The sequence below is a fragment of the Rana temporaria genome, chromosome 8, assembly GCF_905171775.1.
Source record: "Rana temporaria chromosome 8, aRanTem1.1, whole genome shotgun sequence".
NCBI lineage: Eukaryota > Metazoa > Chordata > Amphibia > Anura > Ranidae > Rana > Rana temporaria.
The window spans coordinates 52,417,376-52,439,526 of NC_053496.1; the positions used below are offsets into that span (position 1 = coordinate 52,417,376).

Below are 22,151 nucleotides of genomic sequence, written 5' to 3' on the forward strand. Positions count from 1 at the left end.
ACGGAAATGAAACTGTTTTATGAATGGGTTTACTTCTGCTTGGGGACCCCCAGGTCACCAGAACTAGTGTACCCATTGGAAGATTTCCTCTTTATTACTTTTCTGGGGACAACCCAAAATTTGGGAATTTCTTTACTTTCAATGATAATGGTTAACAGGACAAATAGGTGAATAGCGAGGGCACAGACAGCAAAAAAAAAAAAAAAAACTGACAGGTGTTCTAATCCATCTCTACTCTGTTCGAAACTAAACAAAGTTGTGCCTATAGTTATACTTTAAGGGTTAGGCTGAATTTATGGATTTGATTAAGAAGTACGTCCATACATGGGTCGAATTCCGAAATAATCTTTTGAAATCTTTTCTAAGACTTTTCGTTCGAATTTTACACCATTAGTGGGCCGCAACAGATGATTTCCATGGAGCCATCGATTTGAGTAAACGGCATATTGGAAATATTTTGAAAAACAAACGATTTTCTAATCAATGATGGGAGAATTGTGTGAGAAAGATAAATGAAAAAGAAATGCGCATGAGCACAAGAAAAGAGAATTCCCGGAAAGAAAAGAGAATTCCCGGAAAGTAAACAAGATTCCTGGCCACAAAAAAAAAAATTCTGTAGCAACATGAGGTGAAGTTAAAGGCTTGGTTGGTCAAATTTTGAAATCAATGGTGAATAATGTGATCATCAGATCACAAAACACACAAAATTTCCGATTTCCGAAAGAAAGTTCGACCCATGTATGTAGCATTTAGGTTGAAGTTAAGTGTTTAGTTTTTATGGAATAAGTTGAAGTTATTGCATATGTTAAAGTGTACAGTAAGCATATGCACAAAATGCAGGAACCCGGAAAATTCCTGCACATGGCTTCTACATCATGACTAGACACCCAACATTTGGGTGACTTTAATTTGAAAGAGATGACACTTGAAAGGTAGGTTTGAAGGCTAGTCTGGTGTTCTCCCTGGTGTTTTCTGTTGATCTGTTTCTCAGTCTTTCTTGCTCTTGTCTTTTTTTCTCTTTTCGATTTCCTTCACTCCCCGTTTTGATTTATCTATTCCCAGTTATGCTTCTTGCGCTTAGACACTGCCCTGACGGGCCAGGATTTGGCGCACTATAAATCCATTAAATCAATCAATCAATCAACTCCAGCTTTCTATACCTACCTTTTGGCCATTAAGACCACTCACCATAGTGATGGGCCACATAGAGAGCCAGGTATTGGCAGACCAGCCTTTAACACCACCAAGAAGTAGAGATCCTTGCAGATTAGAACGGCCCAGGTTTTGAGAGTCCTGCATAGACTAGAACACCTTTATGTGCAGTGTAATGTGGAGTTCAAATTGTTAATAACTTGAGTGGCAGGTAGCTTTTAACAGTCAGATTAACTTCAAACATATAAATACTCTTTAGTCTATTAATACCCCTCTTTAAAGGATTTTATTTCAGCTACTGAAATTACATGAAATTCAAATTTCTAGGTTCTGCTCACCGGCTGAATGTTGAATTTAGGTTTCCAAAATGATTGTCTGCTGCACATAATGCATGGTATATGTACATTGTGGTGTGTGGCCATTCAATCTGAAGGGCACCAAAGTGCAAATATACAGTGCAGTAAACACAAACACACCTGTAAACACAAACACACCACTACAGTGCAAAGATGGGACTGCTCCATGAATTGTAGTGCTCTTTGTTGTTCAAAAGTAGCACAGATGTATTTTTTAATCAACACACAATGCACATATAGCTGGGAATTGATCCTTAGGGTGTGGTTTACAAAAGGAAAGCTTAGGGTGAATGGCAAGATGTGGTTGCCCGCCAAAAGGGCATGCGGGAGGTGGGGCAGTGGGGGAAATGTGTCCACCCTCATTACATGCAATAGCCGACTCAGTTAGATCACAGATCGAAAACAGTCTTATAAATGTTAATGTAGCCATTAAGCTTATGTTATCCTAGGCAGACTGCCAAGATTAAAGGGTAACTCCACTTTCATGGGAAAAAAAAAGCAAATAATAATAAAAAATAATATAGCATATACAATTGCGACACAAGTCATATTGTAATTGAATGTTATTACACTTTACCTTTTCTTTTCAATCTGCAGCTGTGTCATTTTCTGTAAAATGTAATATGTAATATGGCTACCTGGAAGTGTTCCAACCCCCCCCCCCCCCCCCCCCAGAAACATAATTTTCTGCTTGTGTGATTGGCACACTGATTTTCCCAGACGTCTGCCCTAAGATTTAAGTCAGATATCAGGCACCCCCTGAGATACTCCTAATAGGAAATCACATTTTAAAGAGATGCAAACCCTGCTATTTTCCTCATTAGTGCCCTGCAGGTGAAGCAGCTGATTGATAAACCACTCCCTCCCATTCCACATAGACATAGACAAACACACAGGGATTACTTCAGAATAACAAAAGGTAGGAATCTGCAACAAAGCAGCCTTGGGCCAATATAAGTAGGAATATGCCATACCCGTAGGACCTGTGGAAGTAGAGAGCCACTTTAGTAGTTTTCATTAATACAATGATCGCTGCTGTCTACCAGGTCCCAGAAGACAGTGGTGACTACATGGGGTTACTCGCTTGGCATGGGCATCATTCACAGGATGCCTTGCATTTTTCTTAATGAATGCAAAGTATTCTCTGATTGGACCAGAAAGACATTGTGATGTGACATTAGCCAATCTGAAGACACATTGCATTCATTGAGAAATATGCAAGACTGTGAATAACACTCATGCATTGGGCCTGCAGTTGACATACTTTTGACCTGTAACTGACCTGTTTCAAGAGGGTTTTGGATTCCCCCAGGATGTCTTCAATTTACAAGCCAACCTCAATGCTCTGTCTAATTTGGCGACTATGTGGCAGATGAGGTTTAATGTTGATACATGTAATTTTATGCACTTGGGGGCAAAGAATATGCATGCATCATACCGACTAGGGGGAGTACAACTGGGGGGGCAAAGTCCTTTCTTGTATTAGGAGAGGTATGGACTCCAGAGAGGGAGAGATAATTTCGCCCCTGTACAAATCATTAGTAAGACCTCATCTGGAATATGCAGTTAAATTTTGGGCACCAGTTCTCAAAAAGGATATCGGGGAAAAGGAGAAAGTGCAGAGAAGGCTAACCAAACTGATAAGAGGCATGGAGGAGCTCAGCTATGAGGAAAGATTAGAGGAACTGAATTTATTCTCTCTTGAGAAGATATGATTAAGGCGGAATATATAATCAACATGTACAAATATATAAGGGGTCCATATAGTCAACTTGGTGTTGATTCATTCACTTTACGGTCAACACAAAGGACAAGGGGGCACTCTTTACGTCTAGTGGAAAAGAGATTTAAACTCCAAATACGGAAATGTTTCTTCCCAGTAAGAGCTGTGAAAATGTGGAACAGACTCCCTCCAAAGGTGGTTCTGGCAAGCTCAGTAGATTGCTTTAAGAAAGGCCTGGAGTCTTTCCTAAATGTACATAATATAACTGAGTACTAAGATTTGTAGGTAAAGTTGATCCAGGGAAAATCCGATTGCCTCTCGGGGGATCAGGAAGGAATTTTTCCCCCTGCTGTAGCAAATTGGATCATGCTTTGCTGGGATTTTTCGCCTTCCTCTGGATCAACTGTGGATATAGAATTGGGTATATGGGATTGTATGATATTTTTTATTTATTTTTATGGTTGAACTCAATGGACTTGTGTATTTTTTCAACCTAACTATGTAACTACGTGTCAGAATGCAAAAATCATTTGAAACAAACAAAAGGCTACCAGCATAGGCCCTAAACATTAACTGTATGTAGCATGACCAGCATATTGTACTTCTTATCCTCTACAAGCTTGTGAGATTGGAAAAAGAAATAATTTAAAATAAGAATACATTTCTGATCACATCAAATTAGAAAACTTCTATACAGTTTTTACTCAATTGCCTTCTTTTCTCCCGCAGTTTGTGACCGAAAAAAATAACAACACGGAACAAAAAATAAAAGCAGATAATGGAAGACTTGGCAGAACAGTGTATTTCACTCTCCTGCAATGTCATAATATAACAGCTCACCTCTGCATTATAAAACTAGAGTATTCATCGACAAAGACTGCTCCTGTGTATAATCTAATTTATTGCTCTGCTTTAACTAACTCGCTGCTACGTCAAATTTACGCTAACTGCTTTATTTTATAGTGCACAATGCACAAATGTTCAGAAGGAAATTAGTTTCTGAAATTTGTATTCTTGTCCTCCAAATCAGCAATTAGCTCAGTCCTTATATTACCTATAAAGATTGTTTTTTAAGTAACAAATGACACTTCTGATTAGCAGCCAATTTAGAAAATGCCTGTAAGACCTACAGCAAAGGCAGGCAAGAAAGTTACTAAATTCAAAGCAAATATACTGTATAGTACACTTGGAAAGGATAGAAATTTATTTCTCAACAAAACTGAAGATGTACAAAACTATTGGGGAAAATGCAAAAATGTAGAGTAACGGGATATCAGCAGGGAACGTTTTGGAGAAAGAATATCAAACATCCACTTCTCCTGTGGCCTGCAGAAGATCCTATCTTCCTGCTGAAGGTGGGTGAACAGGAGAACAAACTTGCAATGTGAAGGTGTTGGATAGCAGGCCGGAGATGCCACTGTAGCTAAGAGTGACAGGTGGTCGTTGGGCAAAATAAGCAGATTCAGGCAGTAAGTGACAGGCAGGGGGAGAACATGGTACTCTTTGCCGCTCTAGCAATGCAAGCTAGAGAAGACCTTTGCATGCAAGGCTGTGTTAAGCTGTGTGAGCTTTGTATTGTCACTGTATGAAGGTAGTGGACCGGTAGTGATCTAGTGTGAGGTTGGTGAGCAGGGAAATCTAAGCTGAAAAAGTTGGTGGCCATTGAATCTAAGTTACAGTGTTTGGTGGGGAGTGAACATGAGCTGGAGAATGTGGTGGGCAGTGAATGTGAGTTGAAGAAGTTCATGGGCATTGAATCTAAACTGCATAGATTGGTGGCCATTGAATATGAGCTACAGAGTTTGGTGGGGAGTGAACATGAGCTGGAGAATGTGGAGGGCAGTGAATGTGAGTTGAAAAAGTTCATGGGCATTGAATCTAAACTGCAGAGATTGGTGGGCAGTGAATCTGAACTGCAGAGTTTAGTCAGCAGTGAATTTTAACTGCAAGGTTTGATGGGCAGTGATTCTGAGCTGAAGAACATGGTGGCCAGTGAATCTAAGGTGAAGAAGGTAGTATTTATTTCTTTACTACAGTTATTCATATAGCACTGACATTTTATGCAACCCTTTACACATTTTACATTGACATTAGTCCCTGCCCTCAAGCAGCTAAAATCTAAGGTTCCTATATCACATGAAGATGTACACACACAGCCAGGTCAATTTAGACAATTACCACCTGTGTGCCTTTGGATTGTGGGAGGAAATCAGAGTACCTAGAAGAAACCCAAGGAAGCACAGGATGATCATGCCAACGTAATGCAGGTGTTGTCCTGGCTGGGATTTGAACCAAAGATCCCAGTGCTAACCACTAAGTAGGCAGTGAATTTAAGCTGAAAAGCTGTGGGCAGTGAATCTGAGCTGCAGAAGTTAGTGGGCATTGAATCTTAGCAAAGGAGGGTGGCAGCCAGTGAATTTGAGCTGAAAGATGGGCAGTGAATCTGACCTGAAAAAAATGGTGAACAGTGAGTCTAAACTAAAGAAGCTGTTGGCCATTGAATCTGAGCTGCAAAATGTGGTGGGCATTGAATCTGAGCTAAGGAAGTTGGTGGGCATTAAATATGAGCTGCAAAAGGTGGTGGGCATTAAATCTGAGCTAAGGAAGTTGGTGGGCATTAAATCTGAGCTGCAAAAGGTGGTGGGCATTGAATCTGAGCTAAGGAAGTTGGTGGGCATTAAATATGAGCTAAGGAAGTTGGTGGGGATTAAATCTGAGCTGCAAAAGGTGGTGGGCATTAAATCTGACCTAAAGAAGTTGGTGGGCAGTGGATATGAGCGGCAGAAGATGTTGGGGAGCAAATCGGAGCTGAAAAGGGTGGTTGCCAAGGAATGTGAGCTGAAAAAGGTAGTAGTCTGTAAATTTGAGCTGGAAAAGATGGTGGGTGGTAAATTTGAGCTGCAGAAGATGATGGACGTTGACCAACATTTTTAAAAGATACAGTCAGGTCCATAAATATTGGGACATCGACAATTCAAAGTTCACCTGATTTGGATGTAAATACCCTCAAATTAAAGCTGAAAGTCTGCAGTTAAAGCACATCTTGTTCGTTTCATTTCAAATCCATTGTGGTGGTGTATAGAGCCAAAAAGATTAGAATTGTGTCGATGTCCCAATATTTATGGACCTGACTGTATGCTCTAATATTTGAAATAGTTCAAATAAAAAAAGTTTACTATTATTTTACTTACCATTTTTTATCTGTTAAAGTGTGGCCTATCCTTGACCAGAGTTTGACATGTTTTGTTTAGAGAGCTGTACAAGGTAGAAGATAGGCCTGTGCTACAATAGTAGACAGCTTCCATATTTAATTATTTTTTTAATACACATTGGAAAAAGATATGGACAGCCTTTAGGCTATATTCTGCCAATAGCTATTTACTCTTTGGAGATCTTCAGTTGAGTAGATTTAAATAGTTTCCTACTTTCTTCCAATGTAACTACTGTGTCTATTTATGGTAAAATGGAGGAAGTTCGGGACTTTAAATGAGGCTCGTAAGTAGAACAATAGATTGCATGAAAAAGCAATTTTAATACAATAAACACAAGTTATACAGATATCTTGGCCAGCAGGCTCCACATAAAGATTTAAGTTAACGGCAATTCTTGCAATTTGGATGTCCGGTGTGTGACATCACTCTTGACGCCATTACGCCAGCGTCCTTTCTCCATCTCAAGGCGTGCATGTGGGGAGGTTGACCGCTCATCTATATGATCGGCGTTTGCCACTGGAGACTTGGGTCCCCCCCTTTCCAGTCAAGCCAGCGTGACATTGGGGGCGTGCTCTCGGGATGAGTTTGATCCCTCCATGGCTCCCCGCATGGATTGAGCATCCTCCTTGTCTGCTGCTCACGATAGCCTGGCCCTTCATCACTTCACTAATTTAAGCAACTCATTGGCACACATTGGGTCATTTTCGTCAGGGATTGTTTTCAGCCATTCAACCCTCTACTGATTTCCCTCTTTTCTGTCCTCTTCACATCTCTTTTAATCCCAGCCATTTCATGCGCTTCTCACTCACAACCATCCTCACTCTTCAGTCTCACCCTTCTCTAACCCTTCCTTTTTTTTTTTCTTTTTTTTTTTATCTCCTTCCACAATTTTTAATTTTTTTCCCTCTCACGTTTCTATCTTTTTCTTTCTTTTTTCTCCTTTTTTCTTTCTCACCACTGCAGTTCCATTCCAACTTTAATAAAAAAAAATATTCAAAGAGAAACTGAACATTATAAAAAATAATAATTTTTACCATAGTGTGGCCCAAGAGTCTACAGTCCTTTTAATTAAGATGATAAAGATATCATTTTATTTTATTGAACATAGAATTATAAACCCTACTTCTCTCCAATCTCTCTTCTAGCTTAGTCTTCAATATAAAAAAATGCTCCATTAGGAGGGTAGTTTCGAGAGGTTCAACGTCTACCCTATAGCTTTATAAACAGCAATAAAAACATGACAGTGGTTCTCACATTTCCCCCCTTTACAAAACGTAATTTTTTTTTTTAAGGTTGCTGTTGCACTTGAACATATAACATAAATTATATTTAACTCACCCCTTAACCTCCATACTTAAAGGGGTTGCAAAGGTAATTTTTTTTCTCCATAAATAGCTTCCTTTACCTTAGTGCAGTCCTCGCCCCCTTCCCCCTCAAGAGGCTTTCTCCACACCAGGGAGATCCACCCTAATATGGAACTTCCGCTTTTAAAAATCCTCCCCCCCTCCGGGGTCACATTTGGCACCTTTCAGGAGGAGGGGGGAGCAGATACCAGTATAATGCAGGTGTTTACTCCCACTTCCGGGCATAGATAGCTGCAGTATCCGCAGCTATCTATGCCATATCCGGCCCCTCCTCCACCCCCCTGCTGTCTTCTGGGAGACACACAGGTCCCAGAAGACAGCAGGGACCATTCAGATCGCACACGCGACTCGCGCATGCGCAGTAGGGAACCAAGAAGTAAAGCCGCCGCCATCTTATTTCCCAAAGATGGCGGCGCCAGCACCCGAGAGCCGAGGGACAGATCAGCTTCGGGTGCCGACATCGGGGGCACCCTGGGCAAGTCAGCAGCTGCAGTATTTGTAGCTGTGGACTTAAAAAAATAAAAAAAAATCGACGAAACTCCACTTTAAAGTGGAGTTCCACTCAGGAAAACAACATTTGCCCAAAAATCATAAATAAAATTTAAAAAAAGTTTTTTTGAAAAAAAAAAAAAAATGTATACTCACCCGAAATACCTGTTGCTATGCAGAAGTTCGTAATCTGCCTCTTCCGCAGCCACGGTCTGTCTTTTTCTTCAGCTTCTCCTAGTGAATGGGGCGTGCTGCTTTCTGGGAACTGTGTGTGTTCTCAGAGAGCAGCCGCCCATTCACAAGTCGGCGCGAGACTAGCGCATGCGCAGTAGGAAATGGGCAGTGAAGCCGTAAGGTTTTACTGCCGGTTTCCCCTAGTGTGAATGGCGGCGCGGGACCTGCATCGTTCGTGGGATCGGCATCGAGGGGGCCATCAGCGCGGGCAAGTAGGACAGGTAAGTGTCCTTATTAAAAGTCAGCAGCTACACTGTTAGTAGCTGCTGACTTTAAAAAAAAACATTTGCGGGTGGAATCCCGCTTTAAGGACCGAGCCCATTTTTGACACTTGTCGTTTACAAGTTAAATTAGTATTTTTTGCTAGAAAATTACTTAGAACCCCCAAACATATATATTTTTAGCAAAGACTTTGAAGAATAAATTGGTGCTCGTTGCAATATTTTATGTGACATGGTATTTGCGCAGCAGTCTTTCAAATGCAATTTTTTGGGGAAAAATACTGTTTTCTTATTTATTTTTTTATTAAAAAAAGTGTAACGTTAGCGCAATTTTTTTGTATTTTGTAAAAGATTATGTTACCCCGAGTTAATAGATACCAAACATGTTACGGTTGAAAATTGTGCACACTCAAGGAATGGCGAAAAAATGAAATTATAGGATCAATCTAACTAAGCTTAAACCTGCTCTCATCCCCTACTAACTCCAATACTAGCTACCCTGTAGAAGGAAGATGCTTATACTCGACTATTCTTAGGGCGCTCCGGTTTGGTCACGTGATTAGCTCTCAGCAGCCGGCTTCAGGGGAGAGGAGGGATCAGAGACAACAGATGCCCAATAGTAGGCCTATGGTTGATGTCAATGTTCTGGCAGTCCAGCCATTGTCGCTGGTCTCTCCTCTCCCTGAAGCAGGCCGCTGGGGAGATCGTGTGACCAGACCAGAGTGCCCTAAGAGTAGGTAAACATAAGTATCTTCCTTCTACAGCAGGGGTGTCGAACTCAATTTTATCGTGGGCCACATCAGCATTATGTTTGCCCTCAAAAGGGCCAGTTGTATCGTAAGATTAGATGTCCAGCTCATCCCCGCCCCTTACATTCGATGTCAAGAGCCGCCCCACTCTCCCTTACATAACAGTGCACCCCCCTTTCATTATGCTGCTGGGAAGAAGCTGGATGCATTGCTTAAAAGCAGAAAGTAAGGGTCTGAAGGAGGACTGCACTCGAGAGGTGCGGGGGCCATATGAAATGGCCTGGAGGGCCGGATTCGGCCCACGGGCCTTGTGTTTGACACCTCTGTTCTACAGGGTAGTTGGTATAGGAGTTAGAATAGGAGTAGGAGCAGGTTTAATATTAGGTAGATTGGTTCCAATTTACCTTATTGGCACCCAAAGATAACAGTCCTATGATGAAAAGTACATGCACCCAAATAGCAACCCTGAAAACAAATTATTTGAGCAGTAAATATAATGTACAATAATACTAGAGGAAGTGATGTGCTCCAGTATCAACATTACAAACTGACAAGGGAGACGAGTAAGTGTTCAATCTTTGGTTTACCATGTCGTCTCAGTTTTCCTTGGAAGGTGTTAAGAACTGCCACTAATTGGAAAAAGAATCCAGGTCAAACACTGATCAGCAAACATTCCCGGCAGTCCAGTTCATCCCCAGAGATCAGTTACAAACGTGTTAAGGATTGTTTTTTGACATGTCAAGGTGTTTGTGTGCTATTGTAATGGTTGTTTGCAAAGTGCTGCTACCAATAGTGCATCCAGGAAGAAAAGCCAGCGGCAATCAAAGCAGATGTAGCTTAATTGTTCCTGACAAGTAGACATGCAGAACCCACCTGAAATGCAGTCCCCCCTCCTCTGACATGTTTCATCCAAGGGACTGGGCTTAATCGTAGTATCTATGAATAATCCCAGTCCCCTGGGTTAAACTTGTCCCCAGGCTGGGATTCCATTTCTGTTTTCTCACAACAAAGCTACATCCACTTTAATGGAGTGTGCTAGTTTATTCTTGGATTCACTGGCAGTTCGGGGAATGGGATGAGTTCCTACCTGGCTTATGGCAACCAACTGCTCAGAGGTTGACCCAGTATTATGGGCTTGTGAGTGGCAAATATATATTCTTACTGATAGCTACCAGTTTACGACCATGATAGCACAAAACAGATTGGTTCCTGGACTTTGTTCCCCCCCCCCAAAGAGTGAGCCTGATTGTGAAATTCAGTTTACAATGACATGTGAATGTAGTATAGTGATTTTTTAGCTTAGTGAATGAGGTGAAGCTTTGCGGACGTGCGGAACATGCTCTATCAGTGTAGTAAATCAACCCGGACATGTCCAAGTCACAAATTGCTAATATACAAATCAGAAAGTAGCAATGGGCACCATTTATATGTTCTAGAGCTAAACCATAGAGAATTACAGAGTTGCTGAAACTGTGTGCTGAGGCAAGTAGGATTCAATTCTGACAGTGCAGCTTATGAATGATGTATGTTCAAAGGTTTGCAACACACTTTCTATAATCTTATGTCTGCTTGATGGTTTAAGGTGCGACAACAGATGCAACTGAGGGATTTCCTTTGCATTGTGTCTCTACAGTTTCTGAAATAGTAGGTCTTTTGAAGCCTTACTTACCACCACCCTCCCAGTGATATACAGCCCTCAGTAAATGTTAATTACAAATAGTGCCCAGGGCTGTGTGCAGACTAGATCTGCTCTATAAGAACACCTGACTGGGACAGACTAGTTATTATAAAAGGTCTTTGACCAAACCCATTTGGCTGTGCTTTCTAAGCAAAACATTACTACAATCTTTCTTACTTAGGCCGGCCACACACGGTTCAAATCTCAGCCGGTTCAATAGGAAAGAACCGGCCAAGATTCGAACCATTAATGGGCAGGCTGAATGTACCAAGTTGATCGGACAATCAACTTGGGTACAACCAGCCTACCGGATTGTCTTCTGATTATCACAAGCGGCTTCTATAGCTGCTAGCGATAATCACTGTCTTCTCCTGGTGGGACTGCTTCCCCTGCCTGCCCTCCCTGGAGAAGACAATGGGCCAGATTCACATAGGTTAGCGGATCTTTAGATCCGCGTAACCTATGTGATTTAAGATCCGCCACCGCAAGTTTTTGAGGCAAGTGGGTAATTCACAAAACACTTACCTCAAAACTTGCGGCGGAGTATCGTAAATCCCCCGGCGGAGTTCAAATTCCGCGGCTAGGCGGAGTGTAGTATTCAAATCAGGCGCGTTCCCTCGCCGATCGAATAGCGCATGCGCCGTCCAGAAATTTTCCCAGCGTGCATTGCTCCCAATGACGTCGCTAGGACGTCATTGGTTTCGGCGTGAGCGTAACTTGCGTCCAGCGCTTTTGTGAATCGATGTACGCAAACGACGTAAAAAAAAAAATTAGACGCGGGAATGATGGCCAGACTTAACATTGGCTGCGCCTCATAGAAGCAGGGGTAACTATAAGCCGGAAAAAGCCGAACGCAAACAACGTAAAAGAAAAGCGCCGGGCGGTCGTTCGTTTCGGAATCGGCGTATCTACTCATTTGCATAATCGTCGCGGAAATAAAGCGAACGCCACCTAGCGGCCGGCCTGGAATTGCAGCCTAAGATCCGACGGTGTAATACAGTTAAACCTGTCAGGTCTTAGGCATATCTATGCGTAACTGATTCTATGAATCAGTCGCATAGATACGACCGGCACAACTCAGAGATACGACGGTGTATCAGGATCTGAATCTGCCCCAATGTCTCAACAGGTGGGGTGACTCTACAAAGGAGGAGACGCAGCACACTGATGAAGTCATCACTCCGCTTTCTCCTGTAGTGAACATACTCAAGCTGATGCCTGACAACACGGTTGAAATCCATAAAGCTCCGATTGGCTCAGAATATAACCTCTCTTCTCCCAGTGTGATTACTGCTGTGCATGGGACTTCAGTAGGCCTGTCTCAGCACCATTTCAGATGTTTATCCCACTTCTATGTAAAAATACATTTGACATTTTTTTTAAATACATCATTAGAATAAGAGTCAAATCTTAAAATAGTAATACAGTAAATGTTCACAGTTATTGTTATTAATGCCTTTATAGCAACCTGTTCCTCATTTTCCAGTGTATATACCTACAATTCTAACTGCACACTGTCGCCAGCTCCAAGTTGTATAGCACTATAGTCCCCAAATTTTCAGCAAAGAGTGCACACCCTGAGTATCTCCTGGATCAGGGGTCTCCAAACTGCGGCCCGAAGGCCAGATGTGGCCCTTTGCTAGCCTTTATCCGGCCCTTGGGGCACAATTCCTCCCACTGTAATGAGGCACTATTCCTCCCATTGACACCAACAATGGGGAACTATATTATCCACTGATACCAATGATGGGATACTATTTCTCCTACTAATAGGGGGAATACTCCTCTTCCTATTGACCACCAACCGTGAGGCCATATTTGTTCTCACTGATGCCGGACCCATGACATTTTCCTCCCTTGCTGGCCCCAATCCAGCCCTCCTAAAATCTGAAGGGCAATAAAGTGGCCCTTTGTTTGAAAAGTTTGGAGACCCCTGTCCTAGATAGTTCAGCCAAGACAGCACAGGTGCAGGGAGGAGCAGGGGAATGACTTGCTTCAGGACTGTGCGTTTTTAGTTGATGTACACATCAGCCCTAGTCCCAGCCAGGAGAGCACATGAAGGGCAATTCCATAGAACCCTGCAAGGGAAAGAAGCCACACAAAATCCAGAAAGCAGGTCAGGCACTGAGGGGGCCAGGTATTTATGGGGGAAAGGACCAGTTTAATAAAATTAGGAACTGCATATGCTGTAAGCATATATCTCAGCACTGGGATTTTCTTAAAGTGGAGTTCCGCCTTCCCCTCAACAAAATTAAAAGTCAGCAGCTACACATACTGTAGCTGCTGACTTTTAATATTAGGACACTTACCTGTCCTGGAGTCCAGCGATGTCAGCCCCACAGCTGATGTTAAAATCGACTGTCGAGGCTGCCGCCGCCATTATGGGTAAGGGAACCCGGCCGTGAAGCCTTTCGGCCTCACGGCCGGGCCCCTACTGCGTCTGCACTCTCCTACTGGTCTGACAGTAGAGGAAGGAGAAGGGAGAATGACTTTTGATGTACCTTGCCATGTCGAGGTCTGACAGAAGTGGGGACAGGGTACCTGTCAAAAACAGATACCTGCACCCCCTCCCCCCTGAAAGGTGCCAAATGTGGCACCAGAAAGGGGGGAGACAGATAAGTGGAAGTTCCACTTTTGGGTGGAACTCCGCTTAAAAAAAGGCTTCATTATCAATTAAGGATCACTTTAATTTTATAGAGTGAAATTCCTTTACTCTGTCATATACTTGCAATATCAGTCAGAGACTTCCCATTGATCCAACCACCAAAAAGTTTTTGGACACACGTATGCACACTTCCTACCAGCATAAGTAGGCTGTAAGGCGTGACAACGTGCTGACCTCTGCACTGGTGTTGAAGATTATGGATCAACCAAAAATCTTGTAGCCACCTGATGATTATTTTGGGCAATGCTGGTGTCTTGGGGTCATTGGGTAAAATTGTTCATGCTTCATAAACTGATTGCTGTACAAAGGTGCCAAACAATTGGTTCCTGTGAATGGATAGCATTAAAGCTGCAGTAGATGGTTGTTGAGATAACTGGATTCCATTAACACGTTTTTGATTGGCAGAAACCACACTTTTTTTTTTTTTACAGGTCAAGTCTTCTTTAGAAAAAAGGGCAATCCCGCTGATCTTAGTCTGAGCAGTAGTGTCTGCTTAGGTCCCAAATCCCCAGCTAAGCATCCTGACTAGAGCTCAGTGCCTCCTTAGCAGCAGCTCCTACCTGTCATCGGCTCCTCTCTAAGGCCAGGACACATCAGGACCCTGACCTAAGGGCGCTGTCCGGGTGGGCAGGTAACCCTGTGCTACTGGACCAACTTCCTTATCTTTCATAAGCAAAATCCATGTAAGAGTATCACATTCTACCCAAGAAAACAGAAGCCTGACCTTTCTAAAGCATTTTACAAAAGGAAAAAGGCTCAGTTACTTTCCTGCAAACATCAGAAAAAAAGCTGTCATTCAACATATGAACGTGAGTACGTCACATAAAAACAAACAGAGAGGCTGCAGAGGTGAAACACCATAATGATACTTTGATGGTAATCTTGCCAACTATGTCTTCCCAGGGAGACTTCCATATAACATTCTTCAACACTCACACACATTCTGCATTTCCACAGGGAGCGAACGCTGTTTGGAGCACAATTCTATAGAGAAAATGTATCTAATATCTATACTTAAAGTGAAAATCCTGCTATACACCTAACTAGCCTACAAATTGCCCCCCCCCCTTTCAAAAACCTAGACTAACTAACCTGTGTAAGAAAGATGTACTTACCTACTGTGATCCCGTGATCCGGTTCCCCTGTGTCAGCCAATGTGGCTACAGGGGAGAGAAGGCAGCACCAACAACGTCACCACTCCTGTTTTTAGTACCCATTGCCTGAATGCTCTCTCCTCCCTCCCACAGCCACTGCTGACTGATACAGAGGACCAGACAAGTGCTGGTTGAAAAGAGGTAAAGTTATACTAGTTATGGCCAACTTTAAACCCTGTTTGCACAGGTCCCGTGTCCATGGAACACACCACCCTATCTTGGAGCGCTCTCCTCTTCTCTCTTCTTTCTCTCTCTTTTCTTCTCTTTCCCCGTTTCCTCCCGTCATTCCTGATATAAAGGCTATTAAAATAGATTGCTGTCCTTAAGGGAATAAAGTAATATAGCCTGTGATATTTGCCTAATTGTTAAAAACAGAGTTCCTCCCAAAAGTGGAACTTTGCATATCAGATTTCTTCCCCCCATTTTTTAGAGGTACCCTGTCCCCACTCCCGGAAGACCGGGCCGTGGCAAATTACGTTAGCAGCTCAGCCCCGCGCCTCTTCCCTCCTCCTGCCGGGCCAGTGAGAGAGCGCAGCCTCGCTTTACGCATGCACAGTAGGGACTTGGCCGTGAAGCCGAAAGGCAATTTACCGACTAGTTAGGTGTATAGCCAGAATTCCACTTAAACCAAGTTCTGCTAGTACAAAGTACAAAATATAGCATTTACAACTTTCCAGTACTGTATCTATTTAATATCGATCTACTGTACATCTATCTTTCTATCAGCAGGGATCGGTCCAATTTTAATCAGGTGTGGATGTCCTTGCTTGACTGAAAAACATTTGTCAAAAGGGACATGCTGGAAAATGTATCTCAATCAGCAGCTTCAGCCACAGATCAATGTGTTCTGACAGTGGTAGGGTGGTGGTGGGATAGGGAATCCTCCATCCACCTTATTCCGCCCACCAACTAAACTAATCTTCACCAGTGTATGCCCAGCTTTACTGCCTGGCTATCTATTGTATGTATCTATCTATTGTATCTATCTATCTATCTATCTATCTATCTATCTATCTATCTATCTATCTATCTATCTATCTATCTATCCTGTTCTTTTTTACACTTACTGGCAGGATGCCAAATATGCTCTCACCTCCTAAGTTACTGTAATGGGCTGAAAACGTGAGAATGCAAGTAATGGTGTCAGCCCTACCCAGTTGTCTTTGGCAGTCTCATCTATTCCCCTCATGTCCTGTGTCTTGTTCTCTTTGTCCGTTTTATTTCTTGAAGTCTAATCAGCTGTATTAGTTCTTATCCTGGGCTATAAAACAGGCATCATTCAGATATCCATCTCTTCATCCGGCGATCCTGTGCACCATAAGAACGATCATAGCGGCAGTTCCGCCGCTTGATCATTCTTATAGGTGGCGGGAGGGGACGTCCCCCCCTCCCGCCACCATCCGGTGCGTCTCCAGGCTCTCCCTTGCCATCGGAGACCCGGAGAAACGATCCTCCGGCGTCGGATGGAAAGCATAGAGATGACTGGTGACCAGATGGTCACCAGTCATCTCTATGATCGCCGGAGGCCTGGACGCGATGTTATGACGTCACGCCCGGGTACCGGAATGTAAACACAGCCACAATCGCGGCTAAAAGCATTAGATCTGTGAAGATGGAAGTGGTTAATAATATATTTAAATATATTTAACAGACCAAAATGGAGAAAATAAGATAAGTTTGTTGTGATGGTTTACACTTTTAGTTAGATTCATTTATAGGAGATTGGCTTTACCAGTGGTTGTATGTGTTATCTCAGTTGTTTGCAGTTACACTAGATTTGTAAATGGCATTTTCGTTTTGTTTTCTAGGTTCTTTACATCTAAATTCAGTGGCACTAGAGATAATCATTAGATAATCTGTACAGAAGCTTCATAGAAGTAACAGGAGGAAAAGAAACAATTTATCTAATGACCTCCTTATCATAAATAACCCCACATATCAGAAAAATACACATATGGACAAATGGGATATATTTAGCCTAGAAACATGAAAACCTATTTAGACTTCGTTGTCAACTGTTCTTACTAAGTGATCCATTTAGTCAACTCTAACCTTTCTGCAAGGTTTTCAGCTAAAATAGTTTCTCGTTTCGGACTATAAGGCTCAGGGGAGAAAAATTATTTCACTAGCCCTGACATCAGACCCAATAAAACCCAAGAGGCTCTTAACGATGTAACATAAGTGTTTCCAAAGTTATGTTTTTTTTTCTCCAGGCCCTGGTGTCATTTTCCATCCCTAAAGAAAGATTGTGGGTGACCTTTAAATCCTCGGAATGGTGGAAGAAATAGTGCGATTGCTATGTATAAAGTCAGGGCTCTTTACATTCTTGTATTTTTATGATAAATGACTTGCTAAGCTGTCAACACCCAGATATTTATATTTAATTTTAAGGGAGAAAAAAATTACTTTAAGGACAACTCTACAAAAATAAAAAACCTTTAGTCCAACTATTTATTCATTACAAATAAATTATTAGGTGTAAATTAAATTTAAAAAAAATAGAGTACTTCCTTAGAAACTACTGAGTGGAGCAAACTGATACAATGTGCATCTAAGTCCTATATCAACACCTCTTTGATAGAGGCAAATTACAAGGTATTGATGAGGTGGTATATGGTCCCAGTGCGGGTTGCAACTTTTGTTCCGGGGGCGTCCCCGCGGTGCTTTAGAGGGTGTAGCTCAGATGGTACCATGTATCACATTTGGTGGACATGTCAGAAGGTGAGACGATTCTGGATACGTACATACAATTTTATATACTCTTTAACCCAGGTTAATCTTCTTAACCTGCCTGGCGGTATCCCCGAGCGTGACTCGGGGTGTTTTTTTCATGCTGGGATCGGTATCCCCGAGTCACGCTCGGGGTAAATGTGCAGAGTGTGCAGCGGCGCGGCTTACCTTCGCAGCATCCACAGACAAGTTACTCACCTTGTCCCTGGATCCTGCGATGCATCCCCGCTGTGTGAGCGAGCAGGTCCTCGCTCGATTCACAGTGTCCCCGTGTGCTGCCAAGCTCCGTTCCCTGCGACGTTACGACGCACGGGGGCGGAGAAGGGCGCCAAATTCAAAAAAGTAAACAAACACAATACATACAGTATACTGTAATCTTATAGATTACAGTACTGTATGTAAAAAATACACACCCCCTTGTCCCTAGTGGTCTGCCCAGTGCCCTACATGTTCTTTTGTATAATAAAAACTTTTCTTTCTGCCTGAAAACTGTAGATTGTCCAAAAGTGTCCCTTTATGTCAAAAATGGTTTTAGAGCAGCTAGAAAACAGCGATAATAAATTATAATCACTTGCAGAATTGTGCGATAAAGATTTGTGGGGAAATTCGTCATAAAAAATAAAAGTAATGACAGCGACAATTCTGCAACTGAGCAAATTTCAGTGATTTTGAGTTGATTACATTATTGAATAATTTTTATTATAATTATATTATTATTTGTTATAATTATTTATAATTATTTATTATATTATAATTTATAATTTTGTTTTAAAAAAAAAATCATACCCGGGATGCCTACAAGACTCTTGTTTGGTCAGATTTAAGTGAGTTATTCCTAAAAATTACAGGCCTACAGTATAAAATGCCAAATTTCCTTGCAAAATAATTGTACCGCTTTTGGTACGTAATTCCAGACAGACTCATACCGCCAGGGAGGTTAAATCACCTCTGAATTCACTGCTGGGACGTCCAGTAGAGGGAGCACCAGAGTACGTAAAAAAACTAATAGCCTTTATATTTGTAGCGGCAAGAATATCCATAGCAAAATCTTGGAAGTCTCCTACTATTCCTTTTTATTTACTGAAGACTAAATTGTCCTGGATTATGGTGAATGAGAAGTTGTCGGCTATTTTGGAGGACAAGGTGGCTGGGTTTCATAAAGTATGGGACCCATGGATCAATTATCTCACGACCACGTAATGATCAGGGCCAATATTCAAAATTTGTCTTTTGAGGCAGGAGTGCACCTCCCTTCCCCACCCCCTTTTTTTTCTGCTTGACTATCCCCTTTCTCTTTTCTTTACTTTTTCTCCAAATGTGTTATTGCGTGATGGGTCCCTGAGGCCAGTTGGAAATTTAGCTAGGAGGTCCTGAGATAAATCTGATTTGGATCTTGTTCATTGGTAGTTCTAGTATATGTACCCAAGAGAGTAGGGTATGTATGTTGGTTATGTATTTGCGCTCTCAATCACTCATACTTGTATGTCTACTTTTATGGCAATGACAAATGATGTTCTTGTTTTTATTGTACTCTTTTGAAACTTTAATAAAAATATTGGAAACAAAAATAGAGTACTAAAAGCATTTCTTTCTTTACCATTGCGACCAATCAAAATTTACAGCCGTGGCCGAAAGTTTTGAGAAAGACACAAAAACGTTTTTACAAAGTCTGCTGCTTCAGTGTTTTTAGATCTTTTTGTCAGATGTTACTATGGTATAATGAATTATAATTACAAGCATTTCATAAGTATCAAAGGCTTTTATTGGCAACTACATTAAGTTTATACAAAGAGTCAATATTTGCAGCGTTGCCCCTTTTTTTTCCCAAGACCTTTTCAATTCATCCTGGCATGCTGCCAATCAACTTCTGGGCCACATCCTGACTGATGACAGCCCATTCTTGCATAATCAATGCTTAGTTTGTCAGAACTTGTGTTTTTTTTTGTTCACCCGCCTCTTGAGGATTGACCACAAGTTCTCAATAGGATTACGGTCTGGGGAGTTTCCTGGCCATGGACCCAAAATGTTGATGTTTTGTTCCCCAAGCCTCTTAGTTATCACCTTTATGGCAAGGTGCTCCATCATGCTGGAAAGGGCATTGTTCATCACCAAACTGTTCTTGTATGGTTGGCTGAGAAGCAACCCCAAACATGAACAGTCTCAGGATGCTTTCCTGTTGGCTTGACACAGGACTGATGGTAGCACTCACCTTTTCTTCTCCGGACAAGTTTTTTTACAGATGCCCCAAACAATCGGAAAGAGGATTCATCAGAGAAAATTACTTTACCTCAGTCCCCAGGAGTCCAATCCCTGTACCTTTTGCAGAATATCATTCTGTCCCTGATGTTTTTCCTGGAAAGAAGTTGCTTCTTTGCTGTCCTTCTTGACACCAGGTCACCCTCCAAAAGTCTTTGTCTCACTGTGCGTTAAGATTTGCTCACACCTGTCTGCTGCCATTCCTGAGCAAGCTCTGCACTGGTGGTGCCCCAATCCCGCAGCTGAATCAACTGTAGGAGACGGTACTGGTGCTTGCTGGTCCTTCTTGGGTACCCTGAAGCCTTCTTCACAAATGTAGTGGAAATGTTTTTTGTATGAGATTAAAGCGGAGGTTCACCCTCAAAATGAACTTTTTAGCTAACCTATCTCCAGCCTTAATAAAGGCTTGTAGCGTTGTCATTTTTTTTTAAATGTGTACACTTACCTGTCTTCAGCCTCACTTCCGGGTCTTCTTCCTTGCGGGGAGTGGGCGTGTCGCTCCTTTTCCCCGACAAGGAGCTCTGCGCAATGTCTCCTTGGAGTGAGTGTTGATCCTCCCAGGAGACGCTCTGTGCTCGAGGCATAGAAGATTGACGTGCGGGTAAAGTGCGTCACGCCTTCCGAAAATATCCGAGGGGGACTCGGCTCTTTACGGCGCTATACGGTGCCTGTGCCTGCCGTGTAGAGCTGACTGCGCAGGCGCCGTAAAGTGCAGAGTTCCATCTCGGATATTTTCAGAAGGCGTGACGCGCTTTACCCGCACATCAATCATCTATGCCTCGTTTTAGGAACGCCTACTCCCCGGGGGAGCGAGAACCCGGAAGCCGGGTGAAAAGAACGAAAAAAAACGTAAGTACAGCGAAAAAAAAAAAAAAATCCAGCATACTGTTGATGTCAGCAGTATGCTGGAAGTAACGGTATATATAGATGTTTTAGGGTGAACCCCCCGCTTTAAGTTCATTAACATGACAAAGGGGGACTTTGCAATTAATTGCAACTCATCTGATTACTCCTCATAACAATCAGGAGTATATGCAAATTGTCATCATAAAAACTGAGGCAGCAGACTTTGTAAAAATTTATATTTGAGTCAAAACTTTTGGCACGGCTGTAAATTATGCTACACTTAGTATTCCTTTACATCTATTCCTTCACAGGCACCTTGTAAGATCTACTGTTGTGTTCTGTAGTGTTTACAAAAATGAGCAAAATGAAAAATCTAACAGAATTAGCAAATGCAAGATGACAGCTGCTATTGTATTGTCCTCATAACTCAGGAGCAAGTCACCCATTCTAGTTTCAAGCAATGACTTCATGCCACCAGGCCGTATCTGTGCTAGTGGTTTTAGCAATTCTGGATGCCTAGTTGGCCCCAAGAGCCTAAAGGAAAAATTTGCATAGCTCTACTCTCTATTTCAAAATAAAGACATTCTCTCCTTTCTTGGACTTCTGATGCGATTACCTTCTTTTTCCAAGGTTCTGCTGTGCTTAAGCATGGTTTAGTGGAGGACTATTGGTTCTTTAAAGTAGAATCAAAGGCATTTTTTAGTCTGGATAGAGTAAGGAGGGATATAACCCCTGTAAAATTTTTATATTACATCATTTGGGGAGAATTGCCTTTACTGTCCCATAGCCAAAAAGCGAGAGGAAATCCCTGCAAATTAAGAGAATACATTGGGTCCCCCACTGGTATATTTTCCCTAGAATTGTTACATAATTAAAAATAACTGTTACAATTACCTTGCCCATAAACGATAACACCACCCAGACACTTCTATTTAGCAGAAATAAAAATGTGTAAAATTAAAAGGAAGAAGACACTTGTCTTACTTGTCTGAGGTCAAGGAAAGCCAATTGCAGGGTGTCCTCCTGGAATCCCGGAACAGGATCAGAACTTGCAAACACTGAAAATACAAACATAAACTCACGTTATCCAAAGGACTTTCATCAACTTTAAGAACCGGTCCAAACTGGCAAGGAATACTTAAAATCAGAAGCATTACTTTCTTTTTGTGAGCAGTTTATGAGCAGGCATAGTTTGGTATGTAGGATAAGAAGACTCAGTGGCTTAGTGATTTGGACTAATGTCTGGCATTGACCTCCCAGAGATAGGGCGGCATGCTGTGCCTATCATATAAGAAAGTGCTCTTATAGGTTCATGGAGTTAT

General features: G+C 42.1%; 1 protein-coding gene across 6 annotated transcripts in view; it reads right to left on the reverse strand.

The window, feature by feature from the left end:
- The window catches only part of EXOC6 (exocyst complex component 6), a 369,989-nt gene that overhangs the window by 56,292 nt on the left and 291,546 nt on the right, over nt 1-22,151 (reverse strand). For all 6 annotated transcript variants that reach the window (XM_040361791.1, XM_040361789.1, XM_040361790.1 and 3 more), the window contains one exon: nt 21,814-21,887. In XM_040361791.1, coding sequence (XP_040217725.1) covers nt 21,814-21,887 — 74 coding nt within the window. The remainder of the gene's footprint in view (nt 1-21,813; nt 21,888-22,151) is intronic.